Genomic DNA, 23,558 nt, shown 5'->3' on the forward strand with positions numbered 1-23,558 from the left:
AATCATTATATAGATGTGGATGGAACCTTGTGTGATCGCTGGGTGTTTTCAATTGTTTTAGTACCTCGGAAAGCGCCTGCATTTCACTTCAGTGATTGGGTGAGTGAGTGCTGGAGTGATGTGCGCAGAGTTAAGGCTTGCTTTTTAAAAGTGTTCTTTTATGCCTCGCAAAACTGGTTTTGTGCTTGGCACATAGTTTCGAACAGGGCAGGATCTCTCAAATTGTCGGCCACTCTCGCCAAATTGCACTATGCACACATTATATTTGTGCGCAGCTCAAAACGGATTCTGGCACGCAAAAAGAAGTTTAGAATATGGTACATTTTGTGCATTCGCACATAATGGCCATTTGTGACATGCATAACCCTTTGCGCAATGCGCAAACCTTTCGAATATCTGGACCATAGTATTTTTTAAATGCATTTTAAATTCTTAAAGCATTCCACCTCTTCGTTTCACAACACAAGGAGTGAGCAAAGCAAGCAGAGCAAAGTGAAATTGATTCCAGCTTTATTTTTCACTTGCCACATGATAGGGATGTGACGTGTTCAGCGATGACATATTTTGAAGCTGCGCATGCAAAGGCCACACAATTTTTGTTCCTGGTAAATACAGTATAATTGTAAATCTCGAAAAACTACTCGCTTCTAAATCTTTTGTAGTCATTTTTGTATTACTGTAGTATAAATACATGTTAATTTGGATTCATATGTTTTTTCTGACTTTATGTGAACGAAAAGACACACATTTGCCCGTTTTCCCATTGGAAATAGTGATATTTTGAAATATCATTGTCCTGGTCACAAAAGCAAAGTTTGTGGGGAATAATATCCATTTTCTATACTTTTGAGGCATAAGCAATTAGGAAATAACACTTACTACCCAAGAACAAAAATTGTGTTACATAGTGTAATTTTAAGGAACTCGCGTAGACAAGCACTTTGACTAGTGGCTTCATCTGTGTACTTTTTACCTTTACAAAGAAGAAAATATTTGACACTAATGACTGTCTCATTTCCATAGGTGTCCTACAAACAGCTTCAATGCAAGTTTACACAAAACAAAATCAATTGAGGAGGAAACTTAAGGGGTTTATGATGTTACTGATAAGTTATCAAGGAACGCATGATAGAAATGACAGACGGATTATAATGATACAGAAAGACATGCACACACAATCCGAACTGACGTTTGGCCACTGAATATGTAATACTATAATAATAACGCTGTGTGCCATAAATATAGTTCCCTTTCAATTCGAAGACTACCACCAAAACATTGCTTATGGGATATGCCTCCTATTGGTTGGTATTCACTGAGCTCTTTAAATTAGAGCTGCCGATAGGCCTCTTCCTGGGGTGACGTCCTCTATCCCACCTACCGAGGGATTAAACGGTCAGCCCAGAGATTTTAGAGGAGAAGAAAGAGGCAAAGTCATCAGAGGAGATAGAGGAGGGAGGAGAAGGTAGAGAATAGTTTCTGGGGGTGGTTAGTGGAGGATTGGGTAATAGATTGGAAATAGGAGCATTTAGGAGTAGAGGAGAGAGCGATATTGGTCTAGAGCAGCATGGAGTTTGGTTCTCTTCCATTTCTTTTCAGCAGAGTGCAGTTTGGTTTTTGCTGAGGAGCACAGAGAAGAGCCAGGGGTGGGGAGGGGCAGGCAGGTCAGGAGGTGGGGGGACAGAGGGAGTCGAGGGAGGAGAAGAGGGTAGAGTTAGTGGAGTCTACACAGAGTTGGGATAATGAGTCGATAGGATGGAGGTGAGAGAGAGTGGTGGAGGCAAGGACAGGTAGGGAGAGATTGGAGGTTAGTGCGGGAGGTGACAGTGGGTGTAGGTGGAGTAAAGAGAGGGGAGAGAGAGAGAAAAAGAGATGGAATAGTGATGTATCTAATTGCTATGGATTGATGTTCTCCCTTTTTTGAGAAGCAGATATTGATATTGAGCAAGGGTATTTCTTGTTGAAGGACGCCTGTAAATATTTCTATATTTCTGTATTGCTTTAGAAACCTGAAATTGGAAACAAAGAACACATTGTTTTAGTGAGAAGAATATATGCATGCTACAGTATTCCAGGGCTTACACCACATCAAAAGCAGTGAAAACCCATTGCAAATCAAAAGCAGTGAAAACCATTTTTTAAATCAAAAGCAGTGAAAACCTATTGCAAATCAAAAGCAGTGAAAACCATTTTTTAAATCAAAAGCAGTGAAAACCTATTGCAAATCAAAAGCAGTTGGTAAGACTTCTATTGGGGAAATCTTTTGATATGTCATTAAAGAGCCAGACATAACCTTTTAACAATGTTGATTTAAAATTTTTTATGCAACTTGAATTATTTTATATATATATACACACACAATGTGTGCTTTAAAAGGTGCATATAAAAATTCAATTACCTACTTTTGTATGGCTGATTTTAAAATTAAGGCTAGAATCTTTATTTAAACATTTTACCATGTTATATTTTTTCCATATGAAGCATCTTTGTTAACTATTACCATTATAAATATATAGTTGTATATAGACATATAGTCTGTTCTAAATTGTAACCTATTTTGATAGCATTTAAGGAGTGACAGTGGCCAGAATGTTTGTTTACATAATATAAATATTTTGCATAGCATCATATTCCCAATTATGGCTTATTTCTAAATATGTTCTGACCTTGAGGCTTGTCAAAGGAGCTGAATTCACAATTAGATGGAAGGAGTCATTTCAACAGGGCCTAGGCTACTTTAGCCAAGTTGTGTGTTGCATATTATATTCATAAATGCATATTGTCGTTTCTTCTGTAGTTAAATGCATCTACATGTAAACCTATTCCAAACTACAAATCTCAGTTTTACCCCAAGTCTTTAACTGAATCCTAGCCTTAAAGACACTATGAGATTGCTCCGTGAGCGTTTAATATGGGACGACTCAACAACATGTTTTGTAAACGGTACACTATTACTAGAACTGTAGTATCACTTGTTTTATAAATATACAATTGGATTTTAAGAGGAAAACTTGTATCCTCACTGGTGAAAAAGTCTTTCCAGTGTAGTTTAAAGTACATTCCTGTGTCCTTGGTGCCAATATTTAGTGCAGCTTGTTTCTTTTTCTTACAGGCCTGCAGTCCCCAGCTGGGGATACTTGTATAACTGCAGTAAGATCCCTACAGGGAGGAACTGCAGATGGCTGTGGGCCTGGTATCTGCCAATGGTCATTCCTGTGAGCACCCAGGGCTGTGGTTCTGGCAGAACAAAATCAATTCCTATATTGTCTCCTCATTTTTGAAAGCGTGGGGACCTCATTGATTAAAATATTTTTTTTTTATAGTCAGAAATTTGCATCATTTTACACTTGCTCGCCGAGGGACAGCAGCCTGTATATGGCAGTTGAGTTATCCCTATAAGTTGTTTTCCTTATTTCATGTATACTGGTCTTAGTGTTTGCCAGGAATTAATAACTGTATTGCATGAAAGGGCTGTGGCATCAGTGGCACACTTACTACTCTGAAGAAAGTCACAGGAGCCATCGTGCCACAGAAAAACGCAAGCATTCGCACAAATGGTTGTGTTGTATGCAACATTTTTGGCTAACCTTATCAGTTAAATGTAAAACTGTGTTGTAGACAGAAACAAGATAACAGGAAAGGAGCAGTTTAAGACTTTAACAGGAGGCGCATTTACCGGTATGGTGTGTCTGATGGAAACATAAAAGCTGGTCCTAACAATATACTACTACTTAATAATAATAATAATAATAATAATAATAATAATAATAATAATGATTTGCAGAAGTATATTTTTTGTGGTAGATTTTATATTTGAAGATTAAGTACAACGTACCTTGTTGTGAAAAGGGACTGGACAAACTTTTATGTTGAATTAACGTTTATGTTAATATCTGTTTAATTTGAAAAGTAAATCAATCCCTTTTTCATCTGGACAGCATACTCTCTAAAGTAAAGGGAAAGAGAGAGATAAAGTGTTTCCGATTTCCTACCAGAAGGAAATGTTTAGCAAGAGAGTATTTTTGGATTTCACAGGGAGGATAAAAGTACAGTGAGACGATAGGCTAGGTAAAAAAACAAAAAAAAGCCCCACAAAACCATATTGTTTGTTATTGTTAGATTGAGACACACAATGTGTGTTCAATATACTCTTAACTAGTCACTGATGTATTTTTGTTGAAAGTTAATGTAAATCATTGATAATGGCTTTATATACTCTCAATATAAAAATACTGTCAGGTTCAGTTGAAATACCATCGGCACCTATGTTACCTTTACTCACCAAGCCAAGCTATTGGATTGTTAGGAATAACAAAGGTGTTGTCATGTGGGAGAAAACCAAGGATGACCATATGCAATAGTTTGAACGGTTTGTTATTTTCAGAACTGAATAGACTGCCATATCTTCCTCTCCAGCTATGTGTAACAGGCAGTGTTGTTTGATACTGCCATTAAGGACTGTCGTCTGTCAGTAAGATGAGATGAGGTTGAAAGCACGAGTGCAGACAAGCCTGGCATTTTCTGGCATTGTGATGAAAACGCTCGCTTATGGTGTTAATGATACGCATCTGTTTTTATAATTTTATATCTTGTTCTTCATTTACATATATTTGAAACTATTCTTACATTAAAATAAAAAAGAAACATTGTTTTTTTGTTGTCTTTCAGGGTTCAAACATTACGGATACATGCTCTGGGATGTTGATGCAGGGGATCTTGATGAAAATTTCATCTGGAAATATCCAGGAGCGGAAGTTCTTTCTTTTCGATAATCTGCTTGTGTATTGCAAAAAGAAACACAGGTAGATAGTTTCAATTTTTTTTTGGAATAAGTATCTGGATCAAATACCCACTCAATGCTGTTCCGTGGTATGGTTGGCAATGTACTGTGGTATCAACAAATTCACATACTGGTTTCAGAACTATTTAGAAGAGACATTTCCTTGGTGAGGTATTGGTTCAGGATTAGGACGTGGATGAATTTAATGTTTGATATGAATTACTCATTTGTGAGGAAACATCTTCTTGGTTTGTGATTTAGAACTGAGATCACAAAACAACTACACAAGGCTCAGGGTTGCTTGGGGATGGAAACTGAACTGCTCCTTCACCCCCAGGAGAATGGATTTCCTTCCATCACTGGCTTGAGGCATGCTTTGCTGGTGTAGCGCTTGTGCCTTACATTGATATAGGTATTTTACCCTTCAGTGGAGCTTGTTTTCCACTGCATGAAGCTTAAGAAGTGCAAAATGAAACATGTACCGTGATACCACGAGAGTAAAGTGTTTTATTCCTATAAATTGCAGACGTTTAAAGAACAGCAAAGCTGCTACAGATGGCCCCCGCTGTCTGTTCCGTGGAAGAATCAATACTGAAGTTATGGAAGTGGAGAACATGGATGATGGGACAGGTAAATGTTTTTGTATTGATCAATATAATACACAATAAATTTAGATGTATGTGTGGGTTTGGTTAGATTAGCTTTTTTTCCCCACACAGAATATCAAAATGTCTAAAGAATGATGCACCAGTGTTTCCAAAGAATTATATGGGTTGTTATTTAAGCAATAACATAGTTGAGTTATTGCCCTGGCTGTAGGGTTCATTGCAGATGGGTGCATCTCAACAATGATGGCTTTAATGGAAATGTGTTTTTTTTTTTTTTTAGGCAGTCAAGGAGAATGCATTGTTTTTGCACTTCTGATTACATCAGTATAAATTACGTTTTATATTATCTGTGGAAATACAATTTTATTGTGCTTACATTTGTGCATCTGAAAACAAGCTGATGCTTCTCTGTAGTCTAGACTCTAGACCAGGGCTTCCCAACTCTAGTCCTGGGGACCCCATTTGTCTTCTGGTTTTTACTCCAACTGAGCTCTCAATTACTTAACTCTTAATTGAGCTAATAATTATCTTAATTAGACCTTTTTACTTGTTTTCAGAGCTTAAACTGTTGTAGATTTCAAGTTAACTATAACATTTTATAAGTAACTTGAACTGCAACTTTTTAAGAGCTGAGAACAATTAAAAAGGTATAATTAAGCAAATAATTAAACTAACAAAGGGTCTAGTTAAGTAATTGAGCTCTAATTTGAATGAAAACCAGCAGACACATGGCAGACCTAGGACCAGGGTTGGGAACCACTGCTGTGGACTATCACACATCCTAAGCAATAATTAGTCTTAAAAAATTGTCCTGTTTAGTCTGGTCAAATAAAAACACCTACATAATAATAATAATAATAAGTACAAAATATTTATATATTTCAAAATGAGTGTAAGAAGCAAAGTATAAACTTCAGTACCGCTTTTCACATTTACGTTGAGTAAATCTGCATTTTTTAAAACGCTAAAAGTAAAGATAAACAGCATTGAATTTAAATTGAAATGCAAAAGCCAAGATGATTTTTATACTTTTGAAAATTGATCAGTGGAAATGTACTCAATATCCACTTACCATAGGCAGCACGTATAAGAGGCTTGGGGAGGCTAAAACCTTCTCAAAATAAATTGCCTAAACCCTCACACTAAATGTATCACTTATAACATATTTATTTAAAAAACAAAAAAAACTAATGTATATAAATAATGGACATTGATTAAATGTTTTTGGTTTCTTTTTAATCACTGAATGATTGAAGCATATTCACTTAATCACCTAATTAGTGAGACAGTTGATTGGACACTGGATATGGAGTGATTTCAGCTGCTGAATTGCAAGCAGAAAAAACCCCAATATGCTACGTCTGCCAAGAGAGCAACGCCTTCGTGCAATCAGCATGTTGGAGGCTAGACTAGGGCTGCGTACTGTGGCTCGCCGTCTTGGGTGCTCACAGCCAGCAATTTCAAACCTGGCAAGACGGTATAACTAGGCACACTCTGTCAATGACAGGCCATGAACTGGGAGACCAAGAGTCACAACACCTTCCTAAGATTGGCAGATCACTTTGCAGCATATCTTTGTGAAGTCAATTGTTAATCAGCACAATAAAAAGTCACTGCACCTGCTCTAGGAACCAGAATTTGTCATTTTTCAATCATATCTAGTGAATTTTATCCAAATATAAGTGATACTTTTCTTTTGATGGTCAGTGTTGGGTTCAATAACTGCAGGGAAAAAAGTGTGGAATAGCCTCCCCAAACTAAAGACTCAGCGCCTCCGATGCATTTACAACATTCTGAAAATCATGCCCATGGTGTGCAGTTTATTATAGAACTTTGTATGGTTTTCATAAATTAAATACAGTACATGCACTGAAGCCCTTCACAACATGAGTACCATATGTTTGTACATGTTTTTTTCATAACCAATAATAAGGAGTAAAAGTTATTGTACAAAGGCTTAACATTTTATAGTAATTTAATGTTTATGAAAGTAATGGTGTGCTGTTCTGTTCCATAACTCAGAAATCTTGAAATGATTTAATCATTTGTCCTGCATGACTTTTGTTTTTTTATTAAAATCAAATTTTGGATCCATTTACATTAGTTAACCCTACAGTACATTGTTATAGTTATACATGTTTAGTTATTTTTCAGATTAAAGTACCCTAGTTGATTCAAAGATCAAAACATGTAATGACTCATTTAGTATTAATTACTAACTGGAATAAGTTTATTTGTACAGTATGCCAGTAGAAGAGTTAAGCTGAGGCAAAATGCAAAAATACTGTATTTCATGTTCCAAAACAAAGTTAATTTGCCACATGTATGAGATGCACATGTGGCGTTGTTTTAACTATGTACACACACATTGAGTTTCTATACACACATGCAAATAATGTGTCTCTTTCTTTGTACTTCTACAAGAATAACATTAGTAGAGAAAGATGTTTAATTTATAGCATCCCTTCTCAGTTTATTAGCAGGATGGAGTAAATTTTAGCAAATTCCAAAACTGGGTAATTGCAGTATGTACTATTTTAAGAAAATGAATGTGCACGAAAACAACATTGTTTTCCTAACTTTCTGTTTTGTATATTTTGGATGGGAGATATGCTTTGATGATTGGTTAAATATGTAGAAACCTTGATTTGCTCCCAATTTGTGGGCCCCGGTTTTGACTTTATCTAAGATATATGTGTTCTATTCTGTAGAAAATAAACAAACCAGTCTTTCCAATGGTAGTGCTGCATGCCCTGTATCTTGGATACATCAAAAATACAAAGACTGCCTGTGAATTGTGTAAAGGTACACAAAACCTTCTGATCACAATCCAATGCATATGAAAGCTGCTGTTTTTAGCAGAACAATTATGTTTTATGCATGTGACGTTTTGGTTTCCAGGTGACAAAAGACCAAATGCTTTGAGATACTGGCTTTATATGTGTTACACAGCTGTATTCTGAGCTTCTCTAGTTTCTTACAACAAAAATGAACCCTTTCGTGTCAGTAAATTTACAGTGGTGACTCTGCCATAGTGTAAAAGCCTCATATCTCTGAGACCTGGGAGATGGTGACTTCATATTTGCAGTGTTGTATAAAGGTTGTATGGTATGTGGGTTGGTGTCCAAGACATTGACCTCTGACCTAATGTGGCTGCCATACATTTAATGTGCCCAACTGCTGATGCTAAACTTCTACCATCCCAAAGAGCAGTTTGGGAAATTTCTCACAAAATGCTTTACATTAATAGGCAGCTTATTTAGTATATTAAAGAAACTCCTTTAACTTGGCAGTCAAGCATTCCTGCCCTGCTAGTAGCAACTTCATATTTTCTGTTGGATGCTCATCACAATAGGTTTGGTTTCATTGGGAGTCATTGCAGCCTAATTGTGTTGCATAACGGTGAACTACTTCTTGTGAAACTTTTGTTTTGGTGCTTCCTATGAGTGTATTCCCCTTGTATTCTTGATGTGTTATTGTCTTGTAATTATTGGAATTGTTATGTTTTGCTGTGGGATTCTAGTCTGATGTGGTCTCTTTATAAATGTTACTGAAGTTTATGTTTACTGCGGTAATGCCTTTCCTTTGTCATATGGCTAATATTAGTATTGTTGTTTCTTCATATTGTTTAGTTAAGCTATTTGTTGTGCAAACCAAAATAATTATTTTACATTATTGTAAAATCAGAAGCTTGCTGAAGATGCCACATTAAAAAGTCAGATCTAAAAATAATGATTTTTGTTCACTTTCAAATTCTGATTAAAACTTGAATATAATCCAACAAAGTTTCAAAACACAACAATTGTACTGTATATGTGTTTTAAAGACATGTTCTAATTCATATTTTATTACAGACAATTACAGGGATTTGCACGTTTACTTTTGTTGTGCGTATGTTTTTTAATATATTATTTATTTAATGTTTTTTTTTTTTTTAAGCTGACTTCCACAGCAGTGGAAACATAGTGTACAATGGCTGGAAGATACACAATACAGCTAAAAACAAATGGTTTGTGTGCATTGCAAAGAGCCCAGAGGAGAAGCAGGAGTGGCTGGAGGCTTTTCTGAAAGAACGAGAAAGGAGAAAAAGTGAGTAAATAAATACATACAAATTATTAATCTAGCATAGAACTTAAAAAATGCTTTTGTCACTCTGGAACAGACTGCCATTCAGATTACCTTATTCAATCTCCTAGTAAAATACACTACTACTATGATACTAATAATAACTGGTGGGAAGTACAGTATTCAAAGCTTGAAAACCCTAATATGTTGGTTCCTTATCTAGGGGCCTGGAAAATTCACAGTAATTTTTAAAAGAAATTCACGATTTGACAATCAAAAAAAACAAGTGAGAAACTGCGTTTTTATAAAAGACACATTTTCTATTTACATTATATTATACTGATATATTATATTCTTCAGATATAAGTTGCCAAACATGTGTTGTTATTGCTAGTTCATCAAGAACATCAACCAAAAAACCAAGGCTGAAATATTTTAACATGTAGCCTAGCTACTGAATCAACTCATTAAAATGTACATTGTAACACTGGAACTTGAATCGCTATTGACACAATCTGTAAACATGTAAAAACTTCTGCTGGAAACAAGTTGTTTTTAAAATGATCTGTTTTGGCTACAAAAAAAGTAACAAGCAGACAAACCAGATTTTTTAAAAACAATCTTGAATGACAAATTCAGCAGCATTTTCGAGTTTTATAAACATTTAAAACTTATGTTGACACATTAATTAAAATGGAAGTGAAATTCCCATAGCCTATTTTGCTGCCTCTAATCCCAAAATATTAAACATGGGAGAAAAGCTTTTATGTTTTTTTTTTTATTATTCACACTGTACATTTCTAGTAGTATGTAGAAATGTCATTGTACAGTTTGAGGAATTCATCAATCATGAAGCTTGTATTTGTTTGGTACTTCTACTTGATACATGTATGAAATGAAGGGGGGGGGAGTGAAGAGTAATATAAAATATTGCAAGGAAAATAAAATGCGTATTTTTCTAAGTAGGCAATCAAATACATAATTTCCGTGATATCATGAATTTTCTGGGGCCCTACGTATATCCCATTGAATCCATATCTTCATCTGGAATACAGAAGGGTTCTTGTGGGGAAAAATAACTTGCCTTTCATTTCTTAATTTCCTGAGATCCGCACCGGCTGTCGAAATATATAGATGATCTAGACTAGATGAACCAAGCCAGTTGTTGTGACTCAGGGAAATTATAACAGTAAACTCAAGACAATGTATTCAATCCACATTGTTACAATGAGTGGACAGGAGATGCAGAAGAATCTCTCTCCATCCAGTATTATTGGGTCTCTCCAATGGATTTTCTATTACAAGCACTGCATATTTGTTTTGAAGGTATTGGCAGGATATCCGACACAACACTGGTAATAATAAACCATTTCCCTGTCTTACAAACAGGAAGGTATGAGTACAGTTCATAAGGACTGTCGACAACCTCAGATTAACCTTTCAGAAAAGAAAAACAGTGGCAAACGTCATGTTTCGAGATTAATGTGGTTGTGAACCTTGCAGGTGGCTGACTCTTTTTCAGTGACCACACAATAAGTTTCCAATCCAAAAGGCTAGGCTGTCTGTTAATGGTTTACAAATATATACGTAAAATTTGACCAGTCTGTTAAGTATGTTTAAGGTTTGAAAACGCATGATATGTGTTTGTTATCTGGATCTGGTATGGTATTGTACATTTGTACAGGCACAGCATGGACTGTATGTACCCTCCTCTCCTGGCAGTCAATAGTGCAAAGACTCTTCTGAGACTTTAGGTTATCAAATCCAGCTGGGCTGTACATCTTGCAATGACGAACAACATCCTAGATGTCTAGATATTAGACCATGTTTTGAACAGACTGTTGTGTGTTATTGTTTTCTTATCTCTTTCAGTATATGGTGATTTCTTTTTTTTTTTGTAGTGGGGTGAAAAACTATTGTTTTATACACCAGGAGTTAAGCTGTGTTTCAGTTACTGAGATTTAGATTTGTTTAGCAGTTTGTTATTTTTCTTTTAAACCTTTGTTGTTCGACAGGCCTCAGACTGGGTATGGAGCAGGATACCTGGGTGATGGTTTCAGAGAAGGGAGAAAAGCTCTACAACTTGATGTGCAAGCAAGGACACCTCATCAAAGACAGGAAGCGGAAACTCACCACTTTCCCCAAGTGCTTCCTTGGAAGGTAGGCTTCCAAAAACATGTGGAAAGAATCGCGCAGCACTATGCAGGAAATTGAATCCTTCAGAAATGCTACGTGCTTTAAGCTTTATTACTTTCCCTCTCTACCATATGTCCACTGGAAATCTGTTTTCTTGTACTGAAGGTAATCTGTGTTGCAGGTCAAGGGTCTAACTGCAGTCCCAACATGCAACAGACAAGTAATTGAGTACTTAAGCACAACAGAAGAGGGGATGGATAAAGGCAGTAATATTTCTGCTATTATTTTAAATGATTTGTTATTTGGATGGTGCTATTCTTCCATCTTCTTCCTTGAGTGAAAGGTTGAAGTTTATCGGCTTGAAACTATTGCAGTACTGCTAAAATAAGTCCATGCATATATGTTTCCTTCATTATGTTTGATTCAGGTTTATCCTAAGGTTAGTTAGTGGTTTTTCATTAACTAGCATTGTTGGTTCTCAAATAGAAGATTATTCATGGTTAATGTGTGTGCGACACCTTTCAAGTTGGACCTGTGCATTTTCTCCATCCCTGTTTATTTCTCTGTAGCAGTGCAGTATAGGAGAAAATGAATCCCCCCTCGGGGAAGGCCACTAGAATATGGAATATGCAGACCTTACCACCTACTCATAGAAAACATCCTTAAGAAGTTCTTCATAATTCCTGCTTAAAGTATTATTGGCTGAATCTCAGAACCTCAATAAATCATGCAGATATTCTCAAAAAGATACTTCTGAATCCCATTAAACAGTGAAAATCTCCCGTTCTGCGGCATTATCAAGAAAAATGAAGACCTTTGCATTTTTTTTTTTTTTTAAATGAGAGTATTATGTATTTGGCTAATATGCGTACTAGGAGAAATAGGTACTAACTGTCCCAAAACACTGCACCAAATTACTTTGTATCTGGCACAGGAAAACAGTTGTCATTTGACTTGAAACTCCTCTTTTATAATCATTTCAACAGAGATGTGCTTGTCTTGCAGTTTTTTTAGTTTTTTACCTTAACAAAAAAAGAAACATGTGTTTGGTTGTGTTGTGTACTTGCTGTATCATTGCTGTGATACAATCATAGCGAGACGTTGTATCTCAATTATGCTGGTAATTTATTTACATAATCTCTTTGGCTAAATAAAGAAACATAATAATTTACAGTGGATTAATTGTTTGAACATATTGCTGTTTTAGTCCACAAAGAATTCCAGACAGCTTTGAGCAGTTAATACAAAGGAGGTAAACTTGAGCTTTATATCCTCGGGCAAAAAATTACAGTGTCTATCAGTTTGACCTCTGGCATAATATGGCCCCTATATTTGGTCATGTGACTTTTTGGTTTCTAGATTATTATTTATTTCTTAGCAGACACCCTTACAGTTGTTACAAAGTATCACAGTACAAAATATCATATTACAAAATATCAAATTACAGATTAGAGCAGTTATAAAGTACAGTAAAATCAGTAGAAAATAATATCAAATTCATAAAAAAATAAAATAAAAAATACAGTAATTACTTTTAAGAGGGAGTTCAACAAAGAGCAGTTAACTTTTGGTAAAAAAAACATTTGCTTATGTGAGTAAAGTCCATTAAGAGCACATAGTAAGTACAATAAATGGATGAGAATGATTTCAAATAATTACAGTAAATGTAATGTAACAATAAAGAGTAAGAGTATAGATGATACAGAGATAATGCTTTGAGGTATTGACTTTAAATTTGCAGGGTTATATAAACACTGTACAGTATGCTTAATGTGTTTGTGACCTTGACATTGACCTGACCCAATATGGCTGCCATATTGAAGTCATGTGACTTATTTTGGTTTCTACTGTACATGATAGATACAGCACATACTATTTGGTACACAGCTGTATTCTTTAATTCTCTGTCGTTCTGTAATGGATTAGTCCATTTTGAATCTAACAATTCCCCTGCCACACGTTTTATATATCCCTGTATCTTCACATTTACAACCATTAGAACATTTTGCTCCCCCCCTTACTCCCTGTTTTCAATGTAATCTCATATATGCTCCCTTTGCAATAGTGATTCACACACTTTTAATTTCTAAAAGAATAAATAATAATAAACCAGTTAAGTAGGGTTAAAAATGTAACTATTCATAACTTCGATTTTTATCAACACACTCTATCCACCCGTTACAAGTCTGGTGATGTTAAACTTTTTTAGTAAAATGCATTAAAAGGAGTTTGACTGTATTTGTGTGTGCCTAATGATTTCCCAGTGTGACTCTCTTATTTCCCTAAACGTTTGATTTTACAATGTTGCCACGTTGTTGTTATATGAGCGCATCATAAGGGCCTGTTCCAGAAGCACACCAGTTGTATATGACCTTAGGGCCCATCTGTGTGGTGTTTGGTTTGCCAACAAGATTTCTTAAGCATTATACTATCCTTTATATGGGGAGAAATTAGCTTCTTACGAAGGTTTTCTTTAGGCTACTGTTCCACTTCATATTGCTAATAATGCTTCCCTATTCTCATTCCTTAGCTCTTTCAGTTTATTTTTTTTATCGCTCCGTAGAAAGAGAGATAAGGACAGTTCCATTTCCGAAGCACTCCTCCATCTGTTTTCTTTACCACTTCGGGTTTATCCTGCTTTTAGATAATTTTATACACTGCCATATGTTTGTTTACTCCATGTGTTGTTGAGTTGCCCACTGGGGATTGTTCTGATAATTAGATGAATATCATGACATTTTATTTTCTGTTCATTATATAGCCTTTTTGGCTGTTGCATTTCATGTTCTTCACAGTTATAAACCCCTCCTACTGTACATGGAGCTCTTGGGATCTGGACTTGGGATCAAGGATATCTGTTGAAATAAGTGTCAAGTGCTTATCTCTTCCTGCAGAAATGCAGCTGTTAGTTGTGAGAACACTTCTGGGAAAATGTTCTATGTTTTTATACAATTACAAAATGAGAGACTCCACTGCAGACGGTTAATTTCAGTATCTTTACTACCATGCAATCGTAAGATTTCACAGAATATTCTTGGAGTATGCTTTGCAATGGCATTCTTTGGGTTTTGATTAGGCTGTATTTGGTTTCCATATCCCTGAGCCCCCTGGCTGTGCAAAGACTTACTGTGCTGTATTTTCCAAGTCATTTCCTTTTAAAGTGCTATTTCTACCTTTTTATTAGTTAAACTGTCCTTTTAAGCAGCCTGGAATTAGTCATCTGATGTGTATGTGAGGCTGTGTGTCTGTTTGCCATGTGGTTCTCAAAACTGACCAAAATCAAATCATCAAACCTTTAGCACTGTCCTAGTTAGAGCTTGCAATTTGTTAACATACTTGCATGGAATATAAATGTTTTAATATAAGACTTATATTATAAGACTGTAACACAAAATCAGTGTCAAAAATGGTGAATCAGAATTTGTAAACTACTTTTTTGAACAGGAATGTTAAAAGTGCTATTGCTGTCTTTCAAGAGTTGTGTAAGAGAGCCTATTGTCATAATGGTAACTTATATCATACATCTCGCCCAACAAATACAGTTCACTGGCGACCATAAAACAATACTAAGAAAAACCAGTAAAGTTCTTCAACTAGAACTCATTCTCAACAATGGTCTTGGTGGCCTTAAGAATTGACACCCTTGGTTTTGAGATTGTTGATCAATCATTTATCGGCCCAGAGTGTACTGCACCTAATTAGTACTTAATTAAAGGGCCTATAAAGTGATGATAATACACATTACCAATCATATGCTATCAAAGGAATGTCTTTCATAGCTTAAATCCTAATATAATGTAATGGAGCAATCATTGTGTTTTCACTATAATCATTGCTGGGGACTGTGCTACCCCAATTCAGTAGCATATGCATAACAACAACTAACTTGTTTTCTTGACAACCATGAGACTTTTACAGAAGGACACTGCAGGCTCTCGTTCATGTCGTACCGCTTTTAAAGAAGGAAAAAAAAGCAAATCTGATACAATTGTATGTGTTGAGTGGCTTACTAATTCTAAATTGTTGAGTTTCAGGCTGGACGTCTTCAGCTTTTAATTACAATGCATATTTTTATACCATTAGTATGACCACTAATATGTTTATTAAAGTAAAGTCTTGATCACAAGAACTGATCATTATGAAGAAAAATGTTTTAAAGGCATTAGTTTTAAGCAAACAATCCTCTGATGTATGTTTGCTGAGGCAGGCGTTGTGATGTTTCCCTCATTACAAACTCAATGAAGATAAGTGTGTCAGAAGCATAAACTTGAAAAGGTTTGATGTATAATGACAGAAATAACTAACATGTTTTGCTGTTGGGTTACATAATATTAAGATCCCAAAAAAAAAAAACATTGGAAAAGTTTACCAAGCTTTGATAACAGAACAAAGGGAAACTATTGGGAAAAAAAATCAAATTCTGGTTGTTTATTTCTAGAGAAAATAAAATTGCAATTGATTTACTTCTAATTCATAAGTAACATTGAATTCTATAAACAAAAAAAAAAAAGTTAATGTGGTTCGCATCTCATTTATGTTATTGTTCTTAAGCTGTTTTCAAGTGCTTTCTATGGCTGACTGATCTTCTTTATTCAGCTTTTTCCTACCTTCAGCAATTGATTCTTAATCCCATGGTTTGTGGTAGTTCTGATCTTTCTGGATTGCTTTATAATTTAGACAAACTATTCCCAAGGCCCCTTTGAGCTCAGGATTCTTACACAGCCGATGCATCTCTTGTCCTTTCTGTCACACTGTCTTTCACCATCACGCTTTTCTCAATAAAAGCCTGCAGGCATGAAAACCAATTGATGGAAGTTTCAGACAATCAAATCTATAATAAATCATTGTGGATTGCATTGGCTGTATGCTAATTATCACTTGGTAGATTTGTAAGATACTTGTAGAATGTATTTTACTGAACGTAATTGAAGCTAACTTAATAGTTCCATAAAATGTCTGCCATGCACACCTATTAATTATATAGGTCTCAAATGTACAATTTTGAAAGAAACACATTTTATAGCAAGCATGTACAGTTTCATTTCAAACATGATATCTGGTGCAGCTCTACAGTAAGTTAAAGAAAATGTGTACTTCCTAGGTCACCACATGTAGAGTGACATTTTCCGCTCCCCCTCACTGGCTTCTTTTCTGTCTATAACCTATCAGCTGCTTCCTCTATTGACTGACATGCTTTCAACCATTAACAGTGTTTGCCATGCCTCCTATTTTTGTGTCATCTGCGAATTTAACAAGTTTGCTTACTATACCAGAATCTAAATCATGAATGTAGATTAGGAATAGCAGAGGACCTAATACTGATCCCTGTGGTACTCCACTGGTTACCTCACTCCATTCTGAGGTTTCTCCTCTAATCAGTACTTTCTGTTTTCTACTTGTTAACTACTCCCTAATCCATGTACATGTGTTTCCTTGAATCCCTACTGCGTTCAGTTTGAGAATTAATCTTTTATGCGGAACCATGTCAAAAGCTTTCTGGAAATCTAAATAAACCATGTCATATGCTTTGCAATTATCCATTATCAATGTTGCATCCTCAAAAAAATCAAGCAGCTTAGTTAGACACGATCTCCCTTTCGTAAAACCATGTTGACTGTCTCCCAGGACACTGTTACCATAATTTTCCATTTTGGATCTTATTATAGTTTCCATAAGTTTGCATATAATAGAAGTCAGGCTTATTGGTCTGTAGTTACCTGGTTCAGTTTTGTTTCCCTTTTTGTGGATCGGTATTACGTTTGCAATTTTCCAGTCTGTCGGTACCACCCTTGTGTCAAGAGATTGTTGCATGATCTTGGTTAGCGGTTTGTAAATTACTTCTTTCATTTCTTTGAGTACTATTGGGAGAATCTCATCTGGCCCAGGGGATTTGCTTATTTTAAGAGCTCCTAGTCCATTTAACACTTCTGCCTCGGTTATGCTAAAGTTATTTAAAACTGGATAGGAACTGGATGACATGTGGGGCATGTTGTCAGTATCGTCCTTTGTAAAAACTTGTGAAAAGTAATCATTTAATATATTTGCTATTTTTTTTTCTTCCTCTACGATTTTGCCATTTGTATCTCTTAGACATTTAACCTCCTCTTTGAATGTTCTCTTGCTGTTGTAATATTGGAAAAACATTTTGGAATTGGTTTTAGCTCCCTTAGCAATGTTTATTTCTATTTCTCTCTTGGCCTTTCTAACTTCCTTTTTGACTTGCGTTTGCAGTTCTGTGTACTCTTTCTGCGTACTTTCTTTTTGGTCCTTTTTTAATGCTCTGTAAAGTGCCTTTTTTTGCGGAATATTTTTTTTAATTGATCTATTACCATTTTGGCAATTTAGTTTTACATTTAGATTTGTCTACTTTAGGGATGTAATTGTTTTGTGCCTCTAGTATTGCATTTTTGAAGAACACCCATCCTTTTTCTATGGATGTTTTCTCTATTTTACTCCAATCTACTTCTGTTAGTCTCTGTTTCATACCTTCATAGTTTGCGTTTCTAAAATTGTAAACCCTAGCTTTAGTCATTACTTTTGGGGTTTTAAAAAGCATTTCAAATGAGACCATGTTGTGATGTGAGTTTGCTAGTGGTTCTCTGACCTCTGTTTTAGTTATTCTGATAACAAATTGTGTTAGGAAGCAGTCATTTGTCATTTCCACCATTTCAATTTAATCCGTCGTGCTCCCCACCAGGTTTTCCCATTTTATATGGGAGAAGTTGAAATCCCCCATTAGTATGGCTTCTCCTTTGAACCACGCATTTCTAACGTCATTGTATAACAGATTATTTTGCTCACCATCTGAATCTGGCTGCCTATAGCATGCTCCTATTATGCTCTTTGAATTTTTGTCCGTTATTCTGACCCATATTGATTCGGTTTTATTTTCTTTGTCCAGGTTTAACACCTGGGCTTCAAGACTGTTTCTTATGTATAGCGCTATCCCTCCTCCTCTTCTGTCCTGCCTGTCTCTCCTATACAGTGTATACCCACAAATATTATATTCGTCCCCATCACTCTCAGACAGCCAAGTTTCTGTAACACCTATCACATCATAGTTACTTGTTAGTGCAGTAGCTTCAGGTTCTAAAATTTAGAACTTGAAGACACTGTTGAGGTGAGATGACCCAGGAAGTACAATCAAGTGCAAACAGATAACCCAAGAAAAAGCCATAGAAACTGAGCATTTCCTTTAATCTAAAGTAGTACCAGCTGTCTTGTTTTCAAATTAAAATACATGTGTGCTATAAGACGTATTTCTTTTAAACCTGCACACTGGAGGCATATGAGATAATGGAAGTTACAAAATGGCTAAGATTTATGGAATGATGTTGTTAGCTACAATTAATTTAAGAACCAGTTCTAATACTTACAGAATAGTACACTTCATATACAACTTATTATTTTTTTTATATAGTGGAGGCATTACGCAATTACGAGTGAGTGTTATTATATCAGTAGTCAGCAAATCTATTTAACTCTGACAAAGTGGCTCATGGTTCTTTTAATTGTTCCAGTGGTGGTGGTGGTAATGGGGGTATGCATTTTGTTATTGTTAAATTGAATGCAACCCCTTTCTTGCTGTTTGCATTCCACTAGTGAGTTTGTGTCGTGGCTGATGGAGATAAGAGAGGCTGACAACCCAGAAGAAGGGGTTCATCTTGGGCAGGCTCTGCTAGAAAATGGCATAATCCACCATGGTGAGTAGGAACAGTGGCCAGTGTAAAAGAGGCAAGGGTTGCACTGAGGAAGAAGACCTACATTCACTAAAGCCATTACTGAATTTGTTATGACCATTCCAATTAATGTTTTAGCTGAAGCAGAAATATATATATATATATATATATATATATATATATATATATATATATATATATATATATATATATATATATATATATATATATATATATTTATATATATATATATATATATATATATATATGTAATTAGTTCAAAGAGTTAATAACACATCATTTATGGTGTGTTACTTGAATCTAAATAAACATGCGCCCTATTAATTGAGTAAACTTATACTTTCCTGTGTTGACCTATAGCTAAAGACTTAGGTACTATAGTTTGGTACATTTTCCCATAAAACTAAAAATAAAGGAATGGACGCTTCATGCATGTTTTAAACATACTGTATTAAGTAGTTATCTAACCATTTTCCTTTTATGGCAGAAAGGAAGACCCCATGTTTGTGTTTTAAAATGTCGGTATGTGCTTAGTGGTGGGGAGCAAAGGAAGAGTACGCAGATGCTCCGGGGAGTACATTCTTGCCTGCTACACTGTTTTCACTGATTTGTGTTTCTGTGAACATGAATGCCATATCCTGGCAAAGCTGCTTCTCTTTTTCAGTACAATTAATTTTAACTCTCTGAGTGATCAACATCAATAAATGTCATTTAATATTTTTTTATTTTATTTCATATAACTGCTGCCATATGATCGATTAGACATGCTTGATTAATAATTAATTTTTTTGCTGTATGCTGGAAAGAAGCTGGATTAATGCTGAGTTTCATAATTAATTCTAGCATCAGCTGAATTGAAACATATTCTTGATGAATGTACTTGTTCAGGGGTTATGGTAAGTGTTAGTATGCCTAATGCTTTCAAAGAACCTGCTTACAAAGTTAAACGTGTTGTATAAATATGGTTGGTTTAACAGAATACTTGGTAGCTATTTTTAAAGAATAAAGAAAGCAGAAAAACATGCTGAGTTCTTCAACAAACATATTTATGATATTGATGATGATACTGGGGATTGTCTAATGTGACCTTCATCAACAAATCATTGAAATAGTCTGGGGAAGTGATGGTGGATCGCCATGGTCACCGGATTGCCTCCACAGCAATGCTTTCTAGTGGGGAACAGGCCATTCAGAAAAAAAACAATCATACAATATGAGCTCACCTACTGTATTAACCTGCCAATATGTCCTTCAGTGGAGAAATAATGACTGAGCAGAGCAAGGGATGTAGGAATGATTCTTGAAGTAAACAATGTATTCAGGGGCAGTGTTGTCCATATAAGGGTTATACATTATTTTCCAATGAAAGGAATCTATAAAAGGTTATGATGAATTTTTGATCCACACAGTCAGGGAATTATAAGTGAAGGAACGTGACCTTTGCTTACTTTCAGCATTCTCTAATTTATAGATGTCAGTAACTCATCTGTAACTGTAAAAAAAAAAAAAGTGTATGTTTGCTCTAAATACAAAAAAAAAAAATATACGTTTTAGCCAAAAGTTCTGTTACCTTGGTCACATAGAAAATGCTGATTCTTTTATGTTTTTATGTATTATTGTATGTGAATTTAAGCCTGGACACTTAATTCAGTTACAGATAAGCACCAGTTTAAGTCTGAACCAGTGTTGTACAGATTCAGATATGATGACGGGACGTACCATCCAAGAAGTGACATGCAGGATGTCATCTCCAAGGTAACCAAACCATCTACTTGTAGTACTTTCTGCCTATGAAAAGATTAAACATATAACCTTCTAAGCATTGGCTAAGCCCATAGAATAACACTGAATGTGCTGTTACCATATGGGTACATTATTGACAACGATTTAAAAGAATAATTATTTTTCTTAGACCCATCTAATCTTTGTCCATCCCAACTAAAATAATAATGTGGTGCTCTCTCATTCCACTTTTTTTCCAATTCCCCCAGGGCGTCAGGCTGTACTGTCGGCTTCATAGCTTGTTTACACCAGTGATCAGGTGAGAGGAAAATGTGTATGTGATTAACTAGAATTATATTTGTGGTTTGGGGATGGTAGAGATTTTCAAGAAATTCAGAATTAAACTTTGCGGTAATTTAGCAATGAATGACAAACTGTGAAACTGTTGTATTGTATAATAAACTACAATATACAGAGTACCCACAATATTAGGCCTTCTGACTGAGGACCCCCCCACCCAATGTGAATGAATTTTTTTTTTTTTTTTTTTTTTTTTTGTATAATTGTTCATAAGTACATGCATTGAGATATTATTTTTCTGCTTTCTTGTTGCATATTCCTGCAGTTCACAACCATTCCTACATTAATGTCATGTCACTGAAAGCAGTCTTGATGGGCTGCAGGTTTTCAATCCTAAACGCATCCAAATGGAACCATCAAACCCAATCAAAAAGCATTGTGTTCACTTTATGAGAATAACTGCAAATACAGATTTTTTTGCTTCACTGTTATTTTTAGACTGGTGTTTGAGTCTTCCATTTTTCATGAGTTGTCTAATCACTGAAAGATTGTAATCTTCTTTTAAAAACGAACTGCTTATCAAGTCCTTTAAAGGTTTAAGAGGGAAACTAAATGGATTGCTGGCTGAAATGTCGGCAGAATGAAATACCCATAATTGCATCTCAGGCTATTGAGATTGCAGCTTAATTGGGTGGAATTTCCTGATTGTAATGTATGGGATTGGGGCTTAGAAAGGGTAAAGCAGCTCTTCTTTCCCGACAAGAACACCACATAAATGAAGAGCACTCTAGCACAGCACTGCAATGGGCTGTGTGTGTTTTGAAGACATTGAAGATCGCTGCTTTGTTCAGATTTTAACAAATCCATAATTTGAATAACAATTGGCACTAAGCAAAAGACACAACAGGAAAATAAATCTGTCCTTAAAGCGCATCAGGTCTTGTAGTTCAGCATAAGTAATAATAGTTTTTTCACAAAATTTATATATATATATATATATATATATATATATATATATATATATATATATATATGAACTATATATATATCGGTCTTTTTGTTAACAAAGTTCTCCCCGTTTCTCAGCCAGAAATCCTGCTGTAACCTTTTTTTGGCATCTGTACTTTATATTGCACAGCACAAATCCTGGGCAGATGGTGCCTGCTGTGTTTCTCTTTATCTTTCATTTTTCATTTTGACAACCTCTGTGGTTAAGATCGGGTTATTTCTGATTTAAGAAAAAAGTCTGAATTTTAAAGCTATATGTTTGCATTGTGGTTACGATCGTAAGTGCTGAGAAACAACTTACTTAACTAATAGTTTCTCAAGAAAACTAGTTTTGGTACATTTTATTATTCATTGAACCAGCTATTTTAAATGTTTTTTTGTTTTTTTTTTCTGAATCTATTACATAGTGTTATCAGTCATATCATAGTAGTATTTACAAGCAAAACAAATTGTATTTTAGGAAGTCTAAAAGAAAAATACTATTTAAAATGTTATTATACAGCATCATTATTTATTTTCAAACCATAAACCCTGACTGCATCTGGTTTTACAAAACACAAACGACAAGTTTTTCTCCCTGTCATTCCATGTTTTTGATGGAGGGAAACTGCCGTTAAACAAACTTCCAAAAGAATGACAGGCTTATTGAATGTCCCTCTGGAGATGTATTGTTCATGGGAAAATGACTGCTTCATTTCAGAATAAATTCCAGGGATCTGGAACTGGCTGTTTAACACCCTGAAAGTTGTTTAATACAAACATTCACACAACTGTAATGCTGGTACAAACAATAATGGCTTTTGGATTCAAATTAAATGTTTGTGATATTCCGGTTTCTTCAGATGTTGGAAGCCGTTTATCCTCTAGTGGCAAATAAAGGTTACAAGACGCGAATGTGGAAAGTGTAGAAAAAAATAAATGACCATCATGTGATAATTGGGCTTAATAGGACAAATGAGTTTACCATGGCATGACAATAGATTTGCTTATTGCCACTTTGAACTTCTTAAGCATGCTTACAGGCAGGAACATGCTACTTATTGAAAGTGTTGTGCTCAGATTAGATATTGCTTACCCAATCTGGATCCGAGTTATTGGGTGTATCAGAAACTGGAGGTACAGTCTACGCAGCAAACTGTCCATCGGTCTGTATGTGACACATTTCTACATTCACATGCACTGGCTGGAGATCATGCTGAACTTCTTCAGCTTGGTAATGAAAGCTCTAATTTTATATTT

General features: G+C 35.3%; 1 protein-coding gene across 1 annotated transcript in view; it reads left to right on the forward strand.

The window, feature by feature from the left end:
• LOC121313398 (phosphatidylinositol 3,4,5-trisphosphate-dependent Rac exchanger 2 protein-like) overlaps positions 1 to 23,558 on the forward strand; it is a 125,220-nt gene that overhangs the window by 35,154 nt on the left and 66,508 nt on the right. The window contains exons 7-13 of the mRNA XM_041245886.1: positions 4,669 to 4,802; positions 5,307 to 5,410; positions 9,328 to 9,477; positions 11,469 to 11,613; positions 19,192 to 19,292; positions 20,941 to 21,044; positions 21,281 to 21,330. Coding sequence (XP_041101820.1) covers positions 4,669 to 4,802; positions 5,307 to 5,410; positions 9,328 to 9,477; positions 11,469 to 11,613; positions 19,192 to 19,292; positions 20,941 to 21,044; positions 21,281 to 21,330 — 788 coding nt within the window. The remainder of the gene's footprint in view (positions 1 to 4,668; positions 4,803 to 5,306; positions 5,411 to 9,327; positions 9,478 to 11,468; positions 11,614 to 19,191; positions 19,293 to 20,940; positions 21,045 to 21,280; positions 21,331 to 23,558) is intronic.

This window comes from Polyodon spathula, chromosome 3 (genome assembly GCF_017654505.1).
Source record: "Polyodon spathula isolate WHYD16114869_AA chromosome 3, ASM1765450v1, whole genome shotgun sequence".
NCBI classification, from domain to species: domain Eukaryota; kingdom Metazoa; phylum Chordata; class Actinopteri; order Acipenseriformes; family Polyodontidae; genus Polyodon; species Polyodon spathula.